Raw genomic sequence first — 20,751 nt, 5'->3', positions numbered from 1 at the left:
TGGTGACCTTTTTTTGGTTTGCAGTCCGGCACACAATCCACTGAGCCATACCAGTCAGGGCTTGCTTTTTTTTTAAGAAAGCTCTTCACTATATTTTCTTTTGGTGAGTTCTGCCTTGTGAAAGTCAGGTTGTATAATCTCACTGTATAAAGGCACAATTTGCTTCAGATAAACTTACTTAAAATTTGTCTATGGTTTACAGTTGTATTTTTTGACAATTATGTGGAACTTAACAGTTGCTGAACAATATTAAATGAAATTTTATTTCAAAGTAACAAGTAGTGTAAAAAAATTCAGTAATAATCAATTTACAATGAAAAGCGAGTCTCCCATCCCACCTTTTTCTAATCTGACTCCAGACTTAAATACTTTGAACTGCTTTGTTTCTGGTCATTTCTGAAAGCCATGCCGACTGTAGTTTACTTTATTTGGACTCCGACTTTCTTGTGCACTTTTTTCTGGAGTTAATAATTTTCTACTCTAATGGGACCAGTTACTTAGACATGTAATTCAGTTGCCATGCTCATATTTCTTTTTATTGGAATCTATTTTAATATTTCTTGTACTATGCTCTTTGATTTCACCTTCATGCTGCTAAAACAGATCTACAGATCTGATCTAAAACAGATCAGAATGTGTGTGAAGTAAGTTTTCTGCTTTCTTAGATTTCCAAAACCACCTTTATTTTGCTCTCACACTTGACTGATAGTTTGGGTATAGGATTCTCGGTTCAAAACAGTTTTCCATCGGAGCTGTGAGGACATCGTTCCATTGTCTTTTAGCATGAAGTACGGCTGGGAAGTCTATTCCCTCTCCTCTACTAGGCTTTTCCCTCTGAAAGCATTTATAATCTTTATTTTATGCTCAGTATTTTGAAATTTAATAATTTAGCCTACATGTGGATCTTTTTAGGTAAGTAGTATAGTGCTTAAGAATGCAAGTGCATTATACTGCCTGGGCTCAGATCCCAGCTCTGCCACTTAACTATGTGACCCGAGGCGAAATAACCTCACTCACTTGGTAACACCGTGTGCGTGTCAGAGGGCCGTGAAAACGGAGATGACTGATGCAAGTGCTTAGCGGGTAGCAAGCACTCAGTGGTCGTTAGTGATGATGATTTCATGTTGCTCAGCCTTCAGCGAGCGCTTCTAATTTGAAGATTCATTTTTTCATTTCAGAGTAATTATCTTCTCATTCTTTGGTAATGTCCTTCTGTTTGCTTTTCTTCTCTGAAATGAAAATACGCTGGCTATCAGATTTCCCCCACTGATTTATCGCTCCTCTCATACTTTCTCTTTTTGATGTTCTGGGAAACTTCTTCAACTTCGTACATTAAGTTTCTGCTGCTTGAAATAAAAAAATCATTTAAAATTTGTAAGAGCTCTTTCTTATTCATGACTTTTCCTTCTTCATAGTAGTGTTTTTATTTCATATATGCAGTATCTTTTCCTTCCAATTTTTATTTTAAAAACATAAAAACATGCAGGAAGGTTGAATGATAGTGAACACTTGTAATACCTTCCACCTAGATTCAGTCATTTAATTTTTTTGGTCACATTTGCTTTCTCCTGTGTATTTCTCAATTTGTCTATGTATATGTATGTAAGTATGTATGTGTATGTATATCCCACCTACACACTTTTTTTCTGGACCATTTGAATGTAACTTGCAGATGTCATGACTCTGTTCCTAAATGTTTGAGAAAACATGTGACTCCTAGAAATAAAAACATTTCTCCTACACCAGCGGTTTTCAACCTTTTTCATCTCATGGCACACATGAACTAATTACTAAAATGCTGCAGCACACCAGAAAATATATTTCTTGCTGATCTGACAAAAAATTAGGTATAATTTTGCTTCATTCACCCTGGATTCTAGGGCTTTAATCTGTAGGTATACAGTTGACCTTTGAACAACTCGGGATTGAGCTGTGCGGGCCCACTTATACATAGATTTAAAATTTCTGTGTTTAAGTGGATGTGCACAGGTCAGAAGTCAACTGTATTTCTGATCCACAGTTGGGAATCTGCATATGCAGAGGACTGGCCTAAGATGTATGTGGATTTCATTGTATGGGGGTGGGTGACTTCACTAACCCCTGTTGTTCAAGGGTCTGCTGTTCTCACTCATCTACGCATAGCACATATACAAGAATATGCACTGCAGCAGTTTGTAATGGAAAATATTGGAAACCACCTAAATAATAGGGAACTGGTAGAGTAACTTATGGTATATCCATACAATGGAATACCATGTAGCCATTGAACAAGATCTAATGATTTTCAAGATTTTAAGTTTAAAAAGCAAGTAAGGGAACAATATATGTGGGAGGTTACCATTTGTATATATTAAAGATATATGTATATATGCTCATTTATGAATATATCTTTGAAAGATACACAAGATATAAGAAACAGCAGTTGTATTCCCTTTTGCCTTTTTGTTTTATGTGCATACAAATTATATAAAGACAGCTCTGCCCAGGTAAATGAATAAATTAAATACAGTGTGTAATTCCACTGCAACACAGAATACAAGAATGAAATGTACATTACAATAAAGATGTAAACCAATATGGAAACAGAAAAGTTGTAGATGTTGAAAGCTGAAACTGTTGAGGAAATGAGGAGCTTCAAGCCATACTTCAAGTGAGGCACAAATACTTTCAGTCTTCATAATCGAACATCCTTTTCCTGTACCTGCTCCTCTAAGGTCATAAAAACAAGACGGCAGTTGGTGACTGCCCATTTGTCTCGTGACTAGAGTAAATGTTATGCAAGTGAACTATTTTCTAGATGGTGAAGGGGAAAAGCCCTTCTTATTAAGAGTCTAGGGGGCCAGAATGCTTAAGACTTGCTTGTCCTACGTGATGGAAGATGAGATGGAGTGAAGAAGTCAGGAGCCTATAGTCCTGGCTTTATGAGGAATTCATACATAGAACCTTAAGCAAGATACTGTCCATCTATAAAGTGAGTGTAGATCCCAAAAGACAAAGTTTAAAAAATCAAATGGGTAATCTGTATCAGGGAAAGAATTTCACTGAATCGTGGAAAAATATTCAAACTTCCCAATAAGCAAAAGGAATATAAATTTGAGATTTTACACCTATTAAAACAACAAAAGCAACATTCCATGCCTTTGGAATTCTGCTAAAGCCACTATACACACTTGTATCTATTAGGAATTTACAAACTATTCTGGAAAATATGGCATATTTACCATAGAGATAGTCCTACCCTTTGATTCAGTAAACACATTTCCCAGAAATTTATCTGAGGATATGATTTAACAGATACAAAAATATACATAGACAATTCATTTGAATGTTGTCTATTATTTTTTAAAGGTTTTTATTTATTTAATTTTAGAGGGGAAGGGAAGGAGAAAGAGGGAGAGAAACATCAATGTGTGGTTGCCTCTCATGTAGCCCCCACTGGGGACCAGCCCTGAATCACAAGCCTGTGCCGTGACTGAATTGAACCAGCAACCGTTTGGTTCGCAGTTTGTGCTCAGTCCACTGAGCTACACCAGCCAGGGCTTGAATGTTGTCTATTATTAGACAACATTAGAATGTTGTCTATTAAAATAATGTAGTAAATAAGTGTACCTTATTTAATCAGCATTTAATATTGTTAAATTGGCTTTTATATTTGAACAAAAGAATTTAATAATAAATTTAAGGAATTAAATCATTTGACTATAAGGTCTATGGTTCTGATCATTGTTATGGTGGTGGAAGCTTTGCTGCCAACTTTCTTCTAGTGGTCAAGGGCGGTGATGGATCAGATCAATCTTCAGAAAAGACAAGGTTCTGGTACAGTAAGTTGGGGCCTCTGCAGTTAGGAGGCAGTCAGGGACATAGTTTTTTCCCCCCTCTCTCACACAAACTAATTCATGTATAAACCATAAATTTTGTGTCATTTATAAAAATGCTTTATTATGAACATACACTGCATCTACACCCACATCCGAGTATAAAAGGTTCAGGAGAAAAGATGTGGTAAAAAAAAAGCAGATCTTAGAACAGGGAGGGAGTGCAGAGATCATTCTAGTATTACCTTATTTTACGTATGAAAAAAACTGATGCTCAGGAGGGAAACATGATTATTACATGTACAGAAAATGCAATTTGGACATCAGGGTAAAACTTAAGAAAAGGAGGGAAGGGCAGTGTAAAAGGTTAAGGCCAGTAGTAAATATAGTAGATACTGTATGTGGATGATAAAAGGGTTTCGTGAAAGCTACTACTAGAGGGTGGCTGTGTTGGGTTTCATACAAAGGTTAGATGTATTTCATACATCTATCCTGGTATTTAATTATTCTACATAAGGTGCAGATCTCACTACTAGACTTTACCTATCTAACACCAAATGAAGGTACAACCTTTGAAGCTCCAAAGATTAATGCTAAACCAGATCTTTATGCATGAACTGAACATAGAATGTTGCTGGAAAAAAGTACAGAAATTATGTTGGCTTTTACTGGTTTCTACATACAAGTATGTTGAAAGGTAATTTTTTTAGACAGTACAGATTTTTCTCACCTCAGAGTGCATCTTTAGGTATCAGTTGTAAATTTTCAATAAAAATTCCCTTTTGGGGGAATTCAAATAAATTCCCAAATTCAAATAAAAATAGAAAATTTAGCTAGTTTAGATGGAAAACAAATTGTTTTCGTAGTTTCAGGAAGGATTTTACCGGGACTAGTTTATTCTAGCTATAACAAATTCATGTGTATATACATATCCTTCTCAGAAATCAACAAGCCTTACCTATATATAAATTTCTGTGAACTTCTACAATTTTTGAGGGGATGGCTTAGTGTCCTTGCTATGCTGCTGGCCACAGCTACTTTGTGTCCAGTGGGTACCAGTTACTCTGCTTATCCTGTTTGACAGACTTTACTGATGGGAAGCTGATACAAGGACAAGATGGTACTTGTTCAAGTTGGGATTTTGCCTTAAGCACTGAAGAAATTAGATTTTAAAAGTAAAGTTCAGCCCTGGCCAGTGTGGCTCAGTTGGTTGGAGCATTGTCCTGAGAACTAAAAAAGGTTGCAGGTTCAATTTCTGGTCAGGCCATGTATGAGAAGCAATGGATTGATGTTTCTCTCTCACAACAATTTCTCTCCAACCCCCCCCACCCCCACTGTCCCATCCCTCTAAAATCAAAGAGCATGTCCTCAGGTGAGGATGTAAGAAAAGAAGTACAAGTTACATCTCATTTTTGAGATTATATAATAACCTTACTGGCACACATTATAAACACCAATCTTTTATTCTGTATCAAGCAATTTATACTCCAATAAAAATAAAGTAACTACATTAAGCCATTTACCTTTACTTTGGTTTTTTTCTTATTAGACTTCAACATCTTGGTAACCTTATAGCAAATCACAAGAGATACACACCTCAGTTTATACCTGATATATTTCAATATGTGTAAATTGGATTTTTAGAAGCTGATTTTTATCTTTACCTTATATTACTATTGTTTATAAAATGTTTATGCTAAAACTAAGTTCTAAATTATCTTCCATTGATATTTGATGCCAAACATTTAGGTTTTAGGCTGTATCTAGTTTCCCTTCTCTGTCAACAAGTGGTTGATAGGAGTTTGATTAAAACAAATCTATACTAGGAACATTTCTATTTAGAAAAATCACATAGGAAAAACAAGATTGCTAAAAAAATATCTTAAATGTGTTTTAGAGGTGTCTGATGTAAAATCTTAGAAGCAAAGGGTGAGAAGAATAGTAAAAGCTTAAAACAAAGTTTATGAGAAGACTGAAAAAGTGTTTAAGAATCATATCACACATTAACATATCACAACTAAGCATTTATTATACTGTTTAAGAAGGGAAACAACTGCAGTGGTACTTCAGAAGCTATATCTTTTTAAAAAATGTAATATATGTTCATAGACTCTAAACAGTATTTTAAAATATACAATCTCTCCAAAAGAAAATATTCAACTAAAGGTCAGATAGATAACTTTTAATGTAAGTAAATGTTACAAGATTTTAAAATTAAAGTAACCATCATATTTTTCACAACACAATGTATAGAAATTTGCAGACTTCCTGTACAGTCTAGTCTTTACTCTTGAGCAAGGCGTTCAATCACACGTCGATAATCTTCCACAAGTTCTTGAAAGCTTTCTTCCAGCTGTTCATGTTGCATGCTTATTTCTATTTGGTTCATCTGGTTTGTCAGTTCTTCTGGTCTGAGACATTTTCTCATTTTAGCAAGATCTCTTTGCTTTTTCTAAGCAACAAACACAATTATTGGTTAGACTAGGAAAGCTAATATGTTTATAATATGTTTATATTCTTAGCATACTGTCTCCAGTGTAAAAAATAAGAGTGGTAGGAACATGCCCCAATTTGTCCCATACAGTTTTCTTCTTAAGGAAGTCTAAACATAAAGTTAACCATGAACTATAATCCTCTAAAAGGGGCGGACCAGAAGACCTGGAAATTGTGTCAATGAATGGTAAATATAGGCACATCACTAACAGTCTTCTCTACAAAGCATAAAAAATAGCTGGCCAGTGTAGATACTCAAATACTTCTTTAATAATAAATAAAGTACATTAACTGAAAACAACTAAGATTAAGCACTATTATTCTTCATTTCACTATTTAATTGTTGGAAGAGTTTCATAAAGATAAACCAAAACTGCCACTTTAACCATTATTGAGTCTGTACTATCCAGATATATCTATCTTATTAACTCCCACCCTGTTTTACTGAGAAGGAAAGCACCATGCTAAGGAGTTTGTAGTAGGGAGCTGTTAACTTTTAGCAGGACACTGTCAGTAATGCTAAGGATGAGACTAGAGGACCAAGTTAGCAGCTACTGAAAGAATTCAAGTGAGAGATGATGAAAGCCTAGACCAGTAGCAGTAGCAGTAGTAGCAGAAATGGAGGAGACCTGGAAGAAAACACTGGGTGATGTGAGGAAAGAAAACTGAAGAATGACTCTAAGATTCCTGGATGAGAGGCCACATTTTGCAAGGGAGGATCAACTATTCTAGATTACTCTATCAATCCTCTTTTACTAGAGTATATATTATAGTAAAGAACTCACTTTACATAGAGATCAGAAATTATATCTATTAACTCTGTAATCCTAACAACTTTATGAGATAGGTGCTATAATTTTCTTCAATTGGTAAATGAAGAAAGAAAGGATACAGGGGATAAATAACTTCGAGGTGGTAAGCTGAGAATGCCAGGATTCAGACCCCTAATGATCTGGTTGGAAGTCTGTGTTTTATTTTCTATATCTAACTGCCTTTCAAATGATGAAAAACAAAACAAGCCAAAAAACCTCCTAAAAAGTAAAAAACAGTATCTTAAAGCTATCCTAAAAACAAATAAATATCCCTTAAAGGGAACTCAAATAATTCTGGAATACTGGGCACATGTATCATGATTACTACTTTCAAAAGCACAATGTTTAAGCTAAATTTATAATCATGCACTTTTAAAACAAAGTGACAATAATGCTTGAAGAAATAAGATATCTGACACTACAAGAAAATTAGGTTGACATTGGATCTAAATTGGTGGAGCCAATTAAATGAGGTTGCTACTACTATATAATCAGAAAGAAAAAAATAACTTCATTAATATAAGATGCCCCTCTAAAGAAGTGCTTCTCAAACTTGAACGTGCACACAGATCCCTGGGGGACCTTGTTAAAACGCAGATCTGATTCAGTAGGTCTGGAGTAGGGTGAGATTCTGCATTTCTAACAAGCTCCCAGGTCACGTTAATGTTGCCGATTCACTAATCATTTTCAATATTAGTTCTAGAGAACTGATGAGAATTCAAATGTATAGTTCTAAGGCCAGGAAAGACAGTATATTTCTTACTCTTCAATAATGTGGATGATAAATCCTTTGTTTCTGCTATAATAGTGATTTTCTTTGGTGGGGGTGTGTGTGTCAAGAGGTAGTATGATTGCATCATACAAAAGAGCACCTAACTTTAGAAACCAGTTCAGGAACTAAACAGAATAGCATAAAAAACTAATTGTGGTATGCCTTGGCTGGTGTGGCTCATTTGGCTGGAGCATCAACCCCATAAACCAAATGGCTGCAGTTCAATTCCTGATCAGGGCACATGCCTGGGTGGCAGGTTTTGTCTCTGGTCCAAGTTCGTACAAGAGGCAACTGAATGATGTTTCTCATATTGATATTTCTCTCCCACCCTTCCACTTTCTCTAAAATCAGTAAGTATGTCTTCAGGTGAGGATTAGAAAAAAAAGTTATTGTGTTATGTAATAGGAATATAAGCTACTTTCCTAAATTACTAACCAGTTGTAACATTTATTAGGTAATCTAACTCCACTGCTTGAAGATGCTTCCAATCATATTAAATTGTTAAATATTTTTCGACTATCAGTTCTGTTCCAAATAATTTATAGAACTGATCATGTAACTGTTAATGTTTTAAATTATTACGCTGCTTTTTAAATGTTTTATTTATTTATTATTAGAGAGAAAGAAAGGGAAGGGAAACAGAAAGAGAGGGAAACATCAGTGTGTCGTTGCCTCTCATGCACCCCCCACTGGGGACCTGGCCTGCAACACAAGCATGTGACCTTACTGGGAATTGAACCACTGACCCTTTGGTTTGCAAGGGTTCAAAACTAGCCAGTGCTGTTTTCAACTATCTAAGGGAGCTGGCTTCTCCCAATTTATTTGCCCCTTCCTTAAAACCTTCAATATCTTCTGTCACTTTTTTTTCTGATAGTTGTCAGAATAAATCTCTATTGTAATTGTAATTGGTATGGCAGTAAATATATGAATTAGATTCAACAGCTGTAAGTAAAAAGTAATTGTAATAACTTCATGGAAAAAACATACAACTATATACATAAGTTCCTCATGAACATGTAAACTATGGTTCAATTTTAAAATAATTTGAGGAATAGTTTTTGTTAATCTTTAATATTCCTTAAACTATATACTCTTTGTATATTTCAAATGAATCTTTTTACAAATGTGTACAAAAAAGAACTTAAAAAGACTGATTTGGGGAACACCTCTATCTAGCAAAGTACCATACATTGGGATTACAAGTGAAATACTAAAAGGAAGAACTCATTAAGATTGGAATAGATGCCCTGGCTGGTGTAGCTCAGTGGATTGAGTGGGGGCCTACGAACCAAACAATCGTGGTTCAATTCCCAGTCAGGGCACATGCCTGAGTTGTAGGCCAGTTCCCAGCAGGGGATACATGAGAGGCAACCATACACTGATATTTTTCTCCCTCTCTCCTTCCCCCGCGCCTCTAAAGATAAATAAATAAAATCTTTAATAATAATAAAAAAAAGATTGGAATAGACATTCTAAAAGCTTCAGAATTTTCTCCCTCCAAAAACAAAAACTTAACTCCTTTATGGTTTAGAACTGTTGCCACCTCTAAATTTTCCTTAATTTCCATCTCCTGAAAGGAGTCTCTTTTGTGAAGTATGCAGATGAGATTCTTTCTCAAGAACTTAAAAAATGATAATGGTGTTGTAAGCATTTAAATTCCAAAGACTTCTCAAAAAAATCTTTAAAAACATGCACCCTATAAAAGTGTTGCATTTCTTTCTGTGTAGTTAGTTCCTCACTGTAGAGCTCTGCATTTCCATTTTATAGGACAGGAGCCTAATACACAGATGTTAAGTTATCAACAGTCTGTAAAAGGTGGAACTAGACTCAAAACTGAGTTTCCTGTTCCAGCCAAGATGGAGGCATAGGTGGAAATACTGTACCTCCTCGCACAACTAAATTTAAGGACAACAAAGATTTAGAAATCAAAACACAACCAGAACAGACATAAAATTGAACTGTACCGAAATCCGACAATGATCCATTCGTCCAGACCAGTAAGAGGGGGCAGAGTCGGTGGCCAGAGGAGAGAGGTCCCAGCAGGAAGAGATGGTGGTTAGCAGCACCGGGTGTGGGGAGAAAATGAAGTGCACTGGGTGTGGGGAGAAAATGAAGTGCGCAAGGCAGTTGGCTGACCCAGGGCACACATTCGTGCACAGATAAACCAGGCAAAAAAAAAGGGCAGTGAGACAGACCATGCAACTCAAGGATCCAGGGCCAAAAAATAAAGCCTAAAAGCACCAACTGAAACCACTTGTGGTGGTGGCTGAGGTGCCAGGAGAGGCTCCCAGCCTCACAGGAGAGTTCATTGGAGAGACCCACAGGGTCCTAGAATGTACATAAGCCCACACACCCAGGAACTAGCACCAGAAGGGCCCAATTTGCTTGTGGGAAGCGGCAGAGGGGACTGAAATCTGACAGAGAGCTGAGCAAGTGCCATCGCCCCTCTCTGACCCTGCCCCCACATACAATGTCACAACCCAGTGACTGGGTTGCCCCGCCCTGGTGAACACCTAAGGCTCCGCCCCTCAGGAATAACAGGGGAGACCTGACCCTCCTCCCCAGAAAAATGGCTCAAATGGAAGAACAGATCACAGCTCCAGAGCCAAATACTTCTAAGCAACCAAGAGATAGCCAACCTATCAGATGCACAGTTCAAAACACTGGTGATCAGGATGCTCACAGAACTCGTTGATTTTGCTCGCAAATTAGATGAAAAAATGAAGACTACACTAAATGAAATGAAGGAAAATGCACAGAGAACCAATGGTGATGGAAAGAAAACTGGGGCTCAAAACAATAGAGTGGACCAGAAGGAAGAAAGAAACATCCAACCAGAAAAGAATGAAGAAACAAGAATTGGAAAAAATGAGGAGAGGGTTAGGAACCTCTAGGACATCTTTAAATGCTCCAACATCCGAATTATAGGGTACCAGAAGGGGAAGAGGAACAGCAACAAGTGGAAAACTTATTTGAACAAATAATAAAGGAGAACTTCCCCATCCTGGCAAAGGAAATAGACTTCCAGGAAGTCCAGGAAGCTCAGAGAGTCCCAAAGAAGGTGGACCCAAAAAGGAACACACCAAGGCACATCATCATTACATTAGCCAAGATTAAAATGAAGGAGAGAATCCTAGAAGCAGCAAGAGATAAGGGGACAGTCACCTACAAAGGAGTTCCCATCAGACTGTCAGCTGATTTCTCCAAAGAGACCTTACAGGCAAGAAGGGGCTGGAAAGAAGTATTCTAAACCATGAAAGGCAAGGACCTACATCCAAGACTGCTCTATCCAGCAAAGCTTTCATTTAGAATGGAAGGGCAGATAAAGTGCTTCTCAGATATGGTCAACTTCAAGGAGTTCATCATCACCAAGCCCTTATTATGTGAAATGTTAAAGGGACTTAGATCTAAGAAAAAAAAGATAAAAAAATATGAATAGTAAAAAGATAGCAAACTCAGTTATTAACAATCACACCTAAAACAAAAGCAAACTAAGCAGACAGCTAGATCAGGAATGGAACCATAGAAATGGAAATCACATGGATGGTTAGCAACAGGGGAGCGGGAGGACGTAAGGCAGAGAGATGGTACAGGGAATAAGTAGCATAGATGGTGGGGAGAAAATAGGCAGGGGAAGGGCAAGAGTAGTGTGGGAATGTAGGAGCTAAAGAACTTATGACACATGGACATGAAGTAAAGGAGGGGAATGTGGGAGAGGGTGTGCAGGGTGGAGGGAAATGAAGGGGGAAAATGGGACAACTGTAATGGCATAATCAAGAAAATATATTAAAAAAACAAAAAACTGAGTTTCCTGATTCCAAACCCAAATATTATAAACCCATGATATTATAACACTGATTCTGATATAGCAAAAAGAAAAATAAAATATCTGGGAATAAACCTAACCAAGGAGGTAAAAAACCTGTATGCAGAAAACTACACAGCCCTGAAGAACGAAATCAAGGAAGACACAAACAAATGGAAACATATACCTTGTTCATGGATTGGAAGAATTAACATTATCAAAATGTCCATACTACCCAAAGCAATATACAGATTCAATGCAATACCTATTAAAGTACCAATGGCATATTTCACAGACATAGAACAAACACTTCGAAAATTTATATGGAACCATAAACGAGCTCGAATAGCAGCTGCTCTTTTGAAAAAGAAGAACAAAGTAGGGGGGATCACAATACCTGATATCAAACTGTATTACAAGGCCACTGTAATCAAAACAGCCTGGTACTGGCATAAAAACAGGCACATAGACCAATGGAACAGAACAGAGAGCCCAGAAATCAACCCAACTCTCTACAGTCAATTAATATTTGACAAAGGGGGCAGTAACATAAAATGGAGTAAAGATAGCCTCTTCAACAAATGGTGTTGGGAGAACTGGACAGCTACATGCAAAAAAATGAAACTTGAGCACAGACTTACACCATACACCAAAATAAATTCAAGGTGGATAAAAGACTTAAATGTAAGTCATAACACCATTAAAGTCCTAGAGGAGAACATTGGCAAGAAAATCTCAGATATTTCACGCAGCAACTTCTTTAATGATATGTCCCCTAGAGCAAGGAATGTAAAGGAAAGAATAAACAAATGGGATCTCATCAAAATAAAAAGCTTCTGCATGGCTAAAGAAAACAGTATTAAATTAGCAAGACAACCAACTGTATGGGAAAACATATTTGCCAATGATACCTCAGACAAAGGTTTAATCTCTAAAATATACAAAGAACTTACACGACTCCACTCTAAGAAGACACCCAACCCAATTAGAAAATGGGAAAAGGACTTGAACAAACACTTCTCCAAGGAGGACATACAGAACATTCAGAGACACATGAAGAAATGCTCAATATCGTTAGCTATCAGAGAGATGCAAATTAAAACCACAATGAGATACCACTTTACACCAGTCAGGATGGCTATCATAAACAAAGCAACAAACAACAAATGTTGGAGGGGGTGTGGGGAAACGGGGTCCTTAGTTCACTGTTGGTGGGAGTGCAGACTGGTACAACCATTATGGAAAACAGTATGGATTTTTCTCAGAAAAATAAAAATCGACCTGCCTTTTGACCCAGCAATTCCACTGCTAGGATTATATCCTAAGAATCCTAAAACATCAATATCAAAGAACCTATGCACCACAATGTTCATAGCAGCACAATTTACAATAGCCAAGAGTTGGAAGCAACCTAGGTGCCCATCAGTAAATGAATGGATCCAAAAATTGTGGTACATATACACAATGGAATTCTATGCTGCAGAGAGAAAGAAGGAGCTACTACCCTTTGCAACAACATGGATGGAACTGGAAAGCATTATGCTGAGTGAAATAGGCCAGGTGCTGAAAGACAAATACCATATGATCTCACCTTTAACAGGAAGCTAAACAACAAAACAAACAAGTAAGCAGAAAAAAAAAACCCCCAAAAAACAAAGACACTGAAATAGAGAACAAGGGGATAGTGACAAGAGGGGAGAAGGAAGGGAAGTTAAGGGGAAAAAGGGGGAGGGATTTGGAGGAACAAATAGGAAGGACACAGGGACGAGAACTAAGGGGGGGGAGGAAATGGGAGGGAGGTGGGGAGCAAGGGGCAGGGGAGGCTGGGATGGGAAAAATAGACAAAAAACTGTACTTGAAAAATAAATAAATTAAAAAAAAATAAAAATAACACTGATTCTAAATTTTATGTTTGTAAACTAATTAAGAATTAAAATATGCCTATGAAACAATATAAAAGGTTTAATGCTAAAACCAAGCAGCTGCACCAGTTTTTCCTTTTTTTGATTAAACTGTTCAAATGCACCTTTTCTTGAACACCTGAAAATTATTTCTGCTCTAAAGATGGGAGGTGTTTCTGTGTACTTTAAAAAATGATTCTAGTTAATACGGGTTATTTTTATATCTTCTTGGCACAGATCCAAATGAATTACATTGTTTAAAGAACTTTTAAAGTAGGTACAAATACGTCTAATGTCTATTTAAATTTTTTTAGCTGGATAGTGTAATTAAGCTGATATGTAAACTTGATCTCTGAAATAAAGTTAGCACATAATCAATGAATTTTATTATCAATAAATAAATAATTTCATACCTCAGTACTAACTTACAATCAAAATTATAATTTCTTTTCATACAATACATTAAAGTAAAAATGTAAATTTACACTCCAAACTTTCTCCATTAGGCAGGCATACATTTTAGAGGACCTAAAAAAAAATCTAAACCACATTCAATAGTTGGCAATTTTACTTCATCCTTAAATGTAATTCTGCATTTGAAAATTCTGTGATAACAAAGTACATGAACATCAGCTTGGAATGACAAACTGGAGAAAATCATCTGCACACATTCAACAAGGAAATCTTACCCGCCCCCCATGCCTCCAGGACACCAAACTCAGTTTCTAGGCGTCCCCACAGTTCATGGGAGGTTTCCTACCATAAACATTGTGGCCTTCAAACCAGAGGGCGGAGGGGGACCCTCAGGCTTTCTTGGTTTTCCCAATGGGGTAAAATTACTAAATAACTAAATTTATTCAAAAGTACTTTTCTATAAGTAGGGTTTGAACAAGAATCTAAAGAATTTGTAACTGCGTAGGAACTTTAGTGAAAGGACAGTGTTAACTATTTTGGCTGTAAAGAATCTGAAGAGTTTAATAACCAGTTTTTTACTGTATTTCAGGTAGATGAAGTTGCTGGATAGGTGGGGATGCTTAATATAAAAAGTCATCATCATTCTTTAGAGTAGAAAATACTTCTTCTATGAACTCTAAAAGTTCCCATTATTTGGCATAACTTTGTGAATACTATTTACACTCAGAATTCATCATCCACCATTTCTTAGTCTGCCTATGTAAAATGTCACATAAATATCTCAGGTATTTAATTCAATAAATTATTTTACTACTAAAAAACAGTTTTTTAAAAGTTTTTATTTATTTATCTTTAGAGGGGAAGGGAAGGAGAGAAATATCAATGTATGGTTGCCTCTTGTGAGTCCCCTGCTGGGAACTGGCCTGCAACCCAGGCCTGTGACCTGACTGGGAATCAAACCGTGATCGTGTGGTTCACAGGCCAGTGCTCAATCCACTGAGCTATACCAGCCAGGGCCTAAAAACAGTTTTAACTCTTAAATGTTGTCACAATAACATCTAATTATACCCAAATTTCATCATAAAGAAAACTTCTAGCCAAAAATTTATTATTATTTAAAGATCAAAACCTTTGGAAAATACTATTTCTACCAATATTCTGATACTTCTGAAGAGATTAACATCAAAGAATAAAATGCTACTTCAGAAATTTTTGGGAGGAGAGACCATTATAATTTATCATGACCTGTTATATGAAGATCATAATATAAAAAATTAATCTACTGAAATGCTTATAAAATGACTCTATGAAGAACTACATATATATATGAATTCAAGATGCAATGATTATTTTGTAAGTTATTTTTACATTTTTATATTCAAAATGTGATATGTTTGAACAGAATTAAATGACAAATTAGGAAATACAGTTGCACTGAAGAGTAACATGATGCTATAAAAGAGAACAGTTGGGATTCAGTAAGGAATAGTGTTACCCGACACACCATCAACATTCAACATTCAAAATATTAGCTCCATAAAGCAGAACAGAACTTGAATTAATGTAGAAAAATCAAAACTAAGTTTACTTGACTTATTACTCATTAGTTATTTAAAATTAACTTTCTACTTAAATATTAAGACATTCAAATTTGTCATTTATGTCTCAGTTCTTGTGCTACATAAGCTTGTAGGTATAGTGTACATAAAAGCAGCAACCACATGGCAGGTGCTCAATAATTATTTGTTCACTAAATTAACAAATATTCTCCCTCCCTAATCAGCTTACTGCTCTGCTACGACTATTAAGAAATCCCCTGCCCTGCCTGGTGTGGTTCAGTGGATTGAGCACCAGACTGCACATCAAAAAATGGTCACTGGTTTGATTCCCAGTCAGGGCAAATACCTGGGTTGCAGGCCAGGTCACCAGTTGGGGGCATGTGAGCCAACCAATCACACATCAATCTTTCTCTCCCTTTCTTTCTCCCACCCTTCTTCTCTCTCTAAAAATAAATAAATAAAATCTTAAAAAAAAAACCAACCCCAAATCCCTGGCTTATGTGGCTCAGTGGATTGAGTGCCAGCCTACAAACTAAGGAGTCCCTGGTTCTATTTCCAGTCGGGGCACAGGCCTGGGTTGCGGACCAGGCCCCCAGTTGGGGGTGTGCCAGAGGCAATAGATCAATGTATCTCTCACACACTGATGTTTATCTCCCTTTCTCCTTCCCTTTCCCTCTCTCTAAAAATAAACAAAAATAAAAATTAAAAAAAGAAAAAACCCTCATTCACACAAGTTGGCATAGATAATAGCTACCTTAATAATGGCCAAACCTGATTTAGGAGGGGAAATATTTGAGTAAGAGGAAAATACTGGAGATGACAAAAAAAAAAAAAAGAAAGGAGCAAGATGAAAGAATGTTTGAAAAAAAGAATAAATAATACTAAGTTGCAAGTTCAGCTGGGGTACAGTATAGAGTTATAAATGGTACAAAGACTATACATATAGGAAGGCAAACAAAATACACGAGGAAGGACCCAAAAAAACCCTGGAATTTGTTTATAAAAAATTGTGTATTTATTCTTACATGTTTAAACTTCAGAGCTCAAAACAGTTTCTGAACTTGTTGATTTTGATGTCATTTTTTGTTTCACCTCTTCCACATCAGCAAAACATTTTTCTTTGAGGAATTTTTTCATCCAGGGAAACAAAAAAGTTGCTTGGGTTGAGATCAGGTGAATAAAGAGGGTAGGGCACAGAGGCAGGCATGGGATTCCTGCTGTTTTTGGTCAAAGACTACTGAACACTCACCACGGTGCGGGCAGGTGCACTTGTAAATCACCCATCTTAAAATGGACAAACACGTTCTAAGAGTCTTTAGAAAAAATGCACGGAAACCGAATGCAGCCTCTCACAACAATGCCAGCTAGTACACTGATATGGATTGGTTCCTAGAATACTCATTTAGTAGCTGAAGCCTGTACTACAAGGGGCCGGCCATCCAGAAGAGAATTCATTTTTTTGGAGGGTCCTCTCTTGTATATGATAAATAGGAAGACAAGAGACTTAGAAAAAACTAAAGATAATTTATTAGGGAAGAGTCTGAACATTTTTAAAAAGATGCATACAAATCGAAGAAAAAAAACAACCATGGGTAGACTGCCCTTGGGGTTAGTTTTTAAGTGAATGAAAGGAGATTTACAGCTTACACTGGAAAATTATGACAGAATTCTTCTAATTGGAGGAATATTTTCCCTTTTGTAAAACTTAATTTAGCAAAATGATTTGGATTTTCCCAGACACTGGTATTTGCTAGACTTTCTTTTCCATCTGAAACAGGGACAAAAATATAACAGTTAAGACTCTTGAAAGTCCTACCTTGTATGGGCTAATTAGTCTTCTTTTAATATCCAGTCTGTAGCTTCTGTATTGTTCAGCATCACTCATGTCAGTTACCAGTAGTCGAAGAATTTCATAAACCCGTCTAGCATGTTGCTAATAAACAAAACAAAAAATTGATAAACTTTTTATAGTACAAATAGTGACACTTTCCCAAAAGAACACAGGATCTACTGACTATATGTTATGGTCCAGGAACTGTGCCAGGTACCAGATCAAAAGCAATAAAAGACAAGTCTCTGCCTTCAAGGAGGTAGCGGTCTACTGGGTAACACAAATTGTTGAGGTATAATTAATTTAATGACAGGAATATGCATAAGGTATTATGGTCACATAACCTGGGAATGGGAGAAATGTTAGAAAAGGATTCCTGGGGGAATCGTGAGCTAAATCTTGAAGGGAGCATGCCATTCCAGAAAGGAGGGCACAGTGTGTGTATGCACACACACGCATGTGCACACCTGCAAAACAGAAAGAGCTGGACAGTGCTGGAGCACAAAATGAAAAGCAAGGTGTGGAAGTAGAATGAGGTTGGAGCAAGAGCACAGAGCCTTACATACTGTGCTAAAGAGCCGGGCTCTTCTCTAGTAGATGACAGAAACGGGGAAGTGAGCAAAGTGTGCAAATTTAAGTTTTAAGTAAAGCATTCTCTCAGCTACATAGAAATGGTAGCAAAAAGAAAAACAGGCAGACCAATTAGGAAGCTGCACTATTAAATAAGGCAAGAAATAATGAGGGCGTGAACTGAGACAACACAAGTAAAAATACTAAAGGAACAAGGATTCTAAAAATACAGAAGAGGAAGGATTGGCTATGGAGGAGGGTGTGGAATGGCAGTGAATTTTCACAGTAAGAGATTTACAAGGCAGAAGAACATATATCTGAAAAGAATTCTAGTCTAAAGGTGTGCACTTAAGCAGTATCAGTACACAGGCAAGAGTTAAAATTGTAAGCCTGATTAAGATCATCCAGGGAAAGCACACACAACGAAAAAGGGAGAGGTCAAACCCTATAGTGCAGTGACAGTTAAAGGGCAGGCAGAGGACAGAGAAATACTAGAATTAGGAAGCTTGTATCCCTGAAGCCAAAGGAGTAGCCCACAGTTGTTTTTGTGTTGTTTCACTTACATATTTATTGGGGGTGGGAGAGAGACTGGGTATAGGTAGGCTGGGAAGATGATATTTGAACTGTCTTGAAAGGGACACCTGGGCTGAGCCTGAAAAATGAGTACTATCTGGCTAGGGAAAGATGGAGGAACAGGAGAAGGGGTTACAAAGGGAATAGTACACATATGTAAAGGAACAGAAAAGGAAGAAGATGCAGCATAGCTGGGAAATAGCAAGAGGTTCAGTAAAGCCAGAGCATGTAGGAAAGTGGTAGTGAGCTGAGGCTGGCAAGGTAGGCAGCAGGGCCATGATTATGATGGGCTCCAAAAAGAAAGATTAAAAAAAATATGTTCATATTCCTTTTCCTTTACAATCTGAGTTATTATGTCCTGGCCAGGTGGCTTAGTTGGTTAGAGCATCATCCCATACACCAAAAGGTTGTGATTTTGATCCCTGGTTGGGGTGCTAGGAGAGGGAACCAATCAACTGTTTCCCTCTCATATCAATGTTCTCTTCCTCCCTCCCTCTTTTCCTAAAATCAATAAGTATATCCTCAGATAAGGATTAAATAAGTAAATAAAAAGATGAGTTATTCTCATTAATAAAGGTTTAAAACAGTCTGGAGATAACAGTTATTTCTAAAACATATTTTATCTAAAGCCAGGAAGCCATTACAGTGTTTTAATGCAGGTGAAGATAGAAAGTTTGAGTTCATATTAAGCTGTTTGGGTCAGTGATCAGGAAACTTTTGGCATAGTTTTGGAGCTCAGGAGGAAACTATGGATTGAGGATTTAGATGAGATCTCCTAGGCAGAAAAAGCAGAATGAAAGGAATGAGAACTGAATAAAGAACTTATATTTAGGAAGCATACAGAAGAGTAGAAGCTAGTGAAAGTATCTCAAAATAGATGATCAGGGAGTTCCAGGATTATCTGGTGCTACTGGAATTACTGCCCCTACCACCTCTGAGGCTGATCATTTTCACTGAGGCTGATCATTTTCAGTGTCACACTCTGACAACTAAAACATGAATTTCTACCAAGTTACAACACTGATTACCAATCACAGCAGTCCTCTAACTGGGGAGGAAGTGGACGACCGTACAGTAAACAGTATGTTGGATATGACTACATGCATCAAGCCAATCTGTCCCTCTAGACATGATGTAGCCACAACAGCCACACACCGGACAGATTTTCCAGCCCACTCAGGCATATATTCCAACTATACCTCAGCCATTCTATGAAAACAACTTTGAGGATGAGCCACCATTATTAGAAGAACTGGGTATCAATTTTGACCACATCTGGAAAAACCAGTAACAATGTTACATCCATTAAAAGTAGCAGATGGCCCTGGCCAGGTACTTCAGTTGGTTAGAGCATTGTCTTAATATGCCAAGATTGTAGGTTCAGTCCCTAGTCAGGGCACATTCAAGAATCAACCAATAGAAAAGTAACTAAATAAAATTTATATTTAAAAAAAAAAAAGAATCAACCAATAAATGCATTAGTAAGTGGAACAACAAATCAATGTTTCTCTCTAAAATCAGTAATAATAACGACAACAATAATAATGTAGCAGATGGCAGCATCATGAATGTGACTAATCTGGCAAGACCCATGGTTTTACATTCTGCCTTTGGAACCATGCTGTTACTGGCTAGCAAAATCCAGTTTGCCCATGTATTGGGATTAGTGCAATTGGTTGTCCAGGAATATTTTGTTTATTAAACTTAACCAGTATGACAGGTGTTTCACTTGGTTGTGTGGCAAGTGTCCTTGGATATTGTCTTCTTCCCATGACCCTATTTTCCAGCTTTTAGTGATATTTTGTTTGCAAGAAATGGTAGGTATCATTCTCACTGCTAGAATTATTGGATGGTATATTTTTTCTGCTTCCAAAATTTTCATTTCTGCATGAGCCAAGGAAGAATAGCAACGATTAGTAGCATATCCTTATGCTTTATTATATGGAGTCTTTTGCCTTAATTTCAATTTTTGAACCGAATTTCTCTGGGATGTGAACATTGGACCAAAATTACACAAAAAGGACTTCGAACTCAGAATGAACCAGCAAACTGCTACCATGCAATTCTCATGCAGGTCTAATGTTTGACTATTGGAGCAATGGAAGTAAGCACGTATTTTTTGTTTGTTTTTATAGAACATTTTATATTAGATTTACTTGCAGTATGATTAGCTTTAAGTATTTGTGCTTATACAGATGAAAGTGTT

General features: G+C 36.8%; 1 protein-coding gene and 1 pseudogene across 2 annotated transcripts in view; one reads left to right on the top strand and one right to left on the bottom strand.

Moving 5' to 3' along the window:
• Nucleotides 1-5,982: 5,982 nt before the first annotated feature.
• HAT1 (histone acetyltransferase 1) overlaps nt 5,983-20,751 on the bottom strand; it is a 45,708-nt gene continuing 30,939 nt past the window's right edge. For both annotated transcript variants that reach the window (XM_037151291.2, XM_037151290.2), the window contains exons 10-11: nt 17,388-17,504; nt 5,983-6,267 (exon numbers count right to left, since the gene is read on the bottom strand). In XM_037151291.2, coding sequence (XP_037007186.1) covers nt 6,100-6,267; nt 17,388-17,504 — 285 coding nt within the window. In that variant the 3' untranslated portion in view covers nt 5,983-6,099. The remainder of the gene's footprint in view (nt 6,268-17,387; nt 17,505-20,751) is intronic.
• On the top strand, nt 17,860-20,518 carry LOC119053644 (protein YIPF5-like; annotated as a pseudogene).

The sequence above is a fragment of the Artibeus jamaicensis genome, unplaced genomic scaffold (genome assembly GCF_021234435.1).
Source record: "Artibeus jamaicensis isolate MK-2021 breed Jamaican fruit bat unplaced genomic scaffold, CSHL_Jam_final contig_391, whole genome shotgun sequence".
Lineage (NCBI taxonomy): Eukaryota > Metazoa > Chordata > Mammalia > Chiroptera > Phyllostomidae > Artibeus > Artibeus jamaicensis.
Note: the sequence above shows the minus strand (reverse complement) of the source record. Positions and strands in the feature narration are given on the sequence as shown.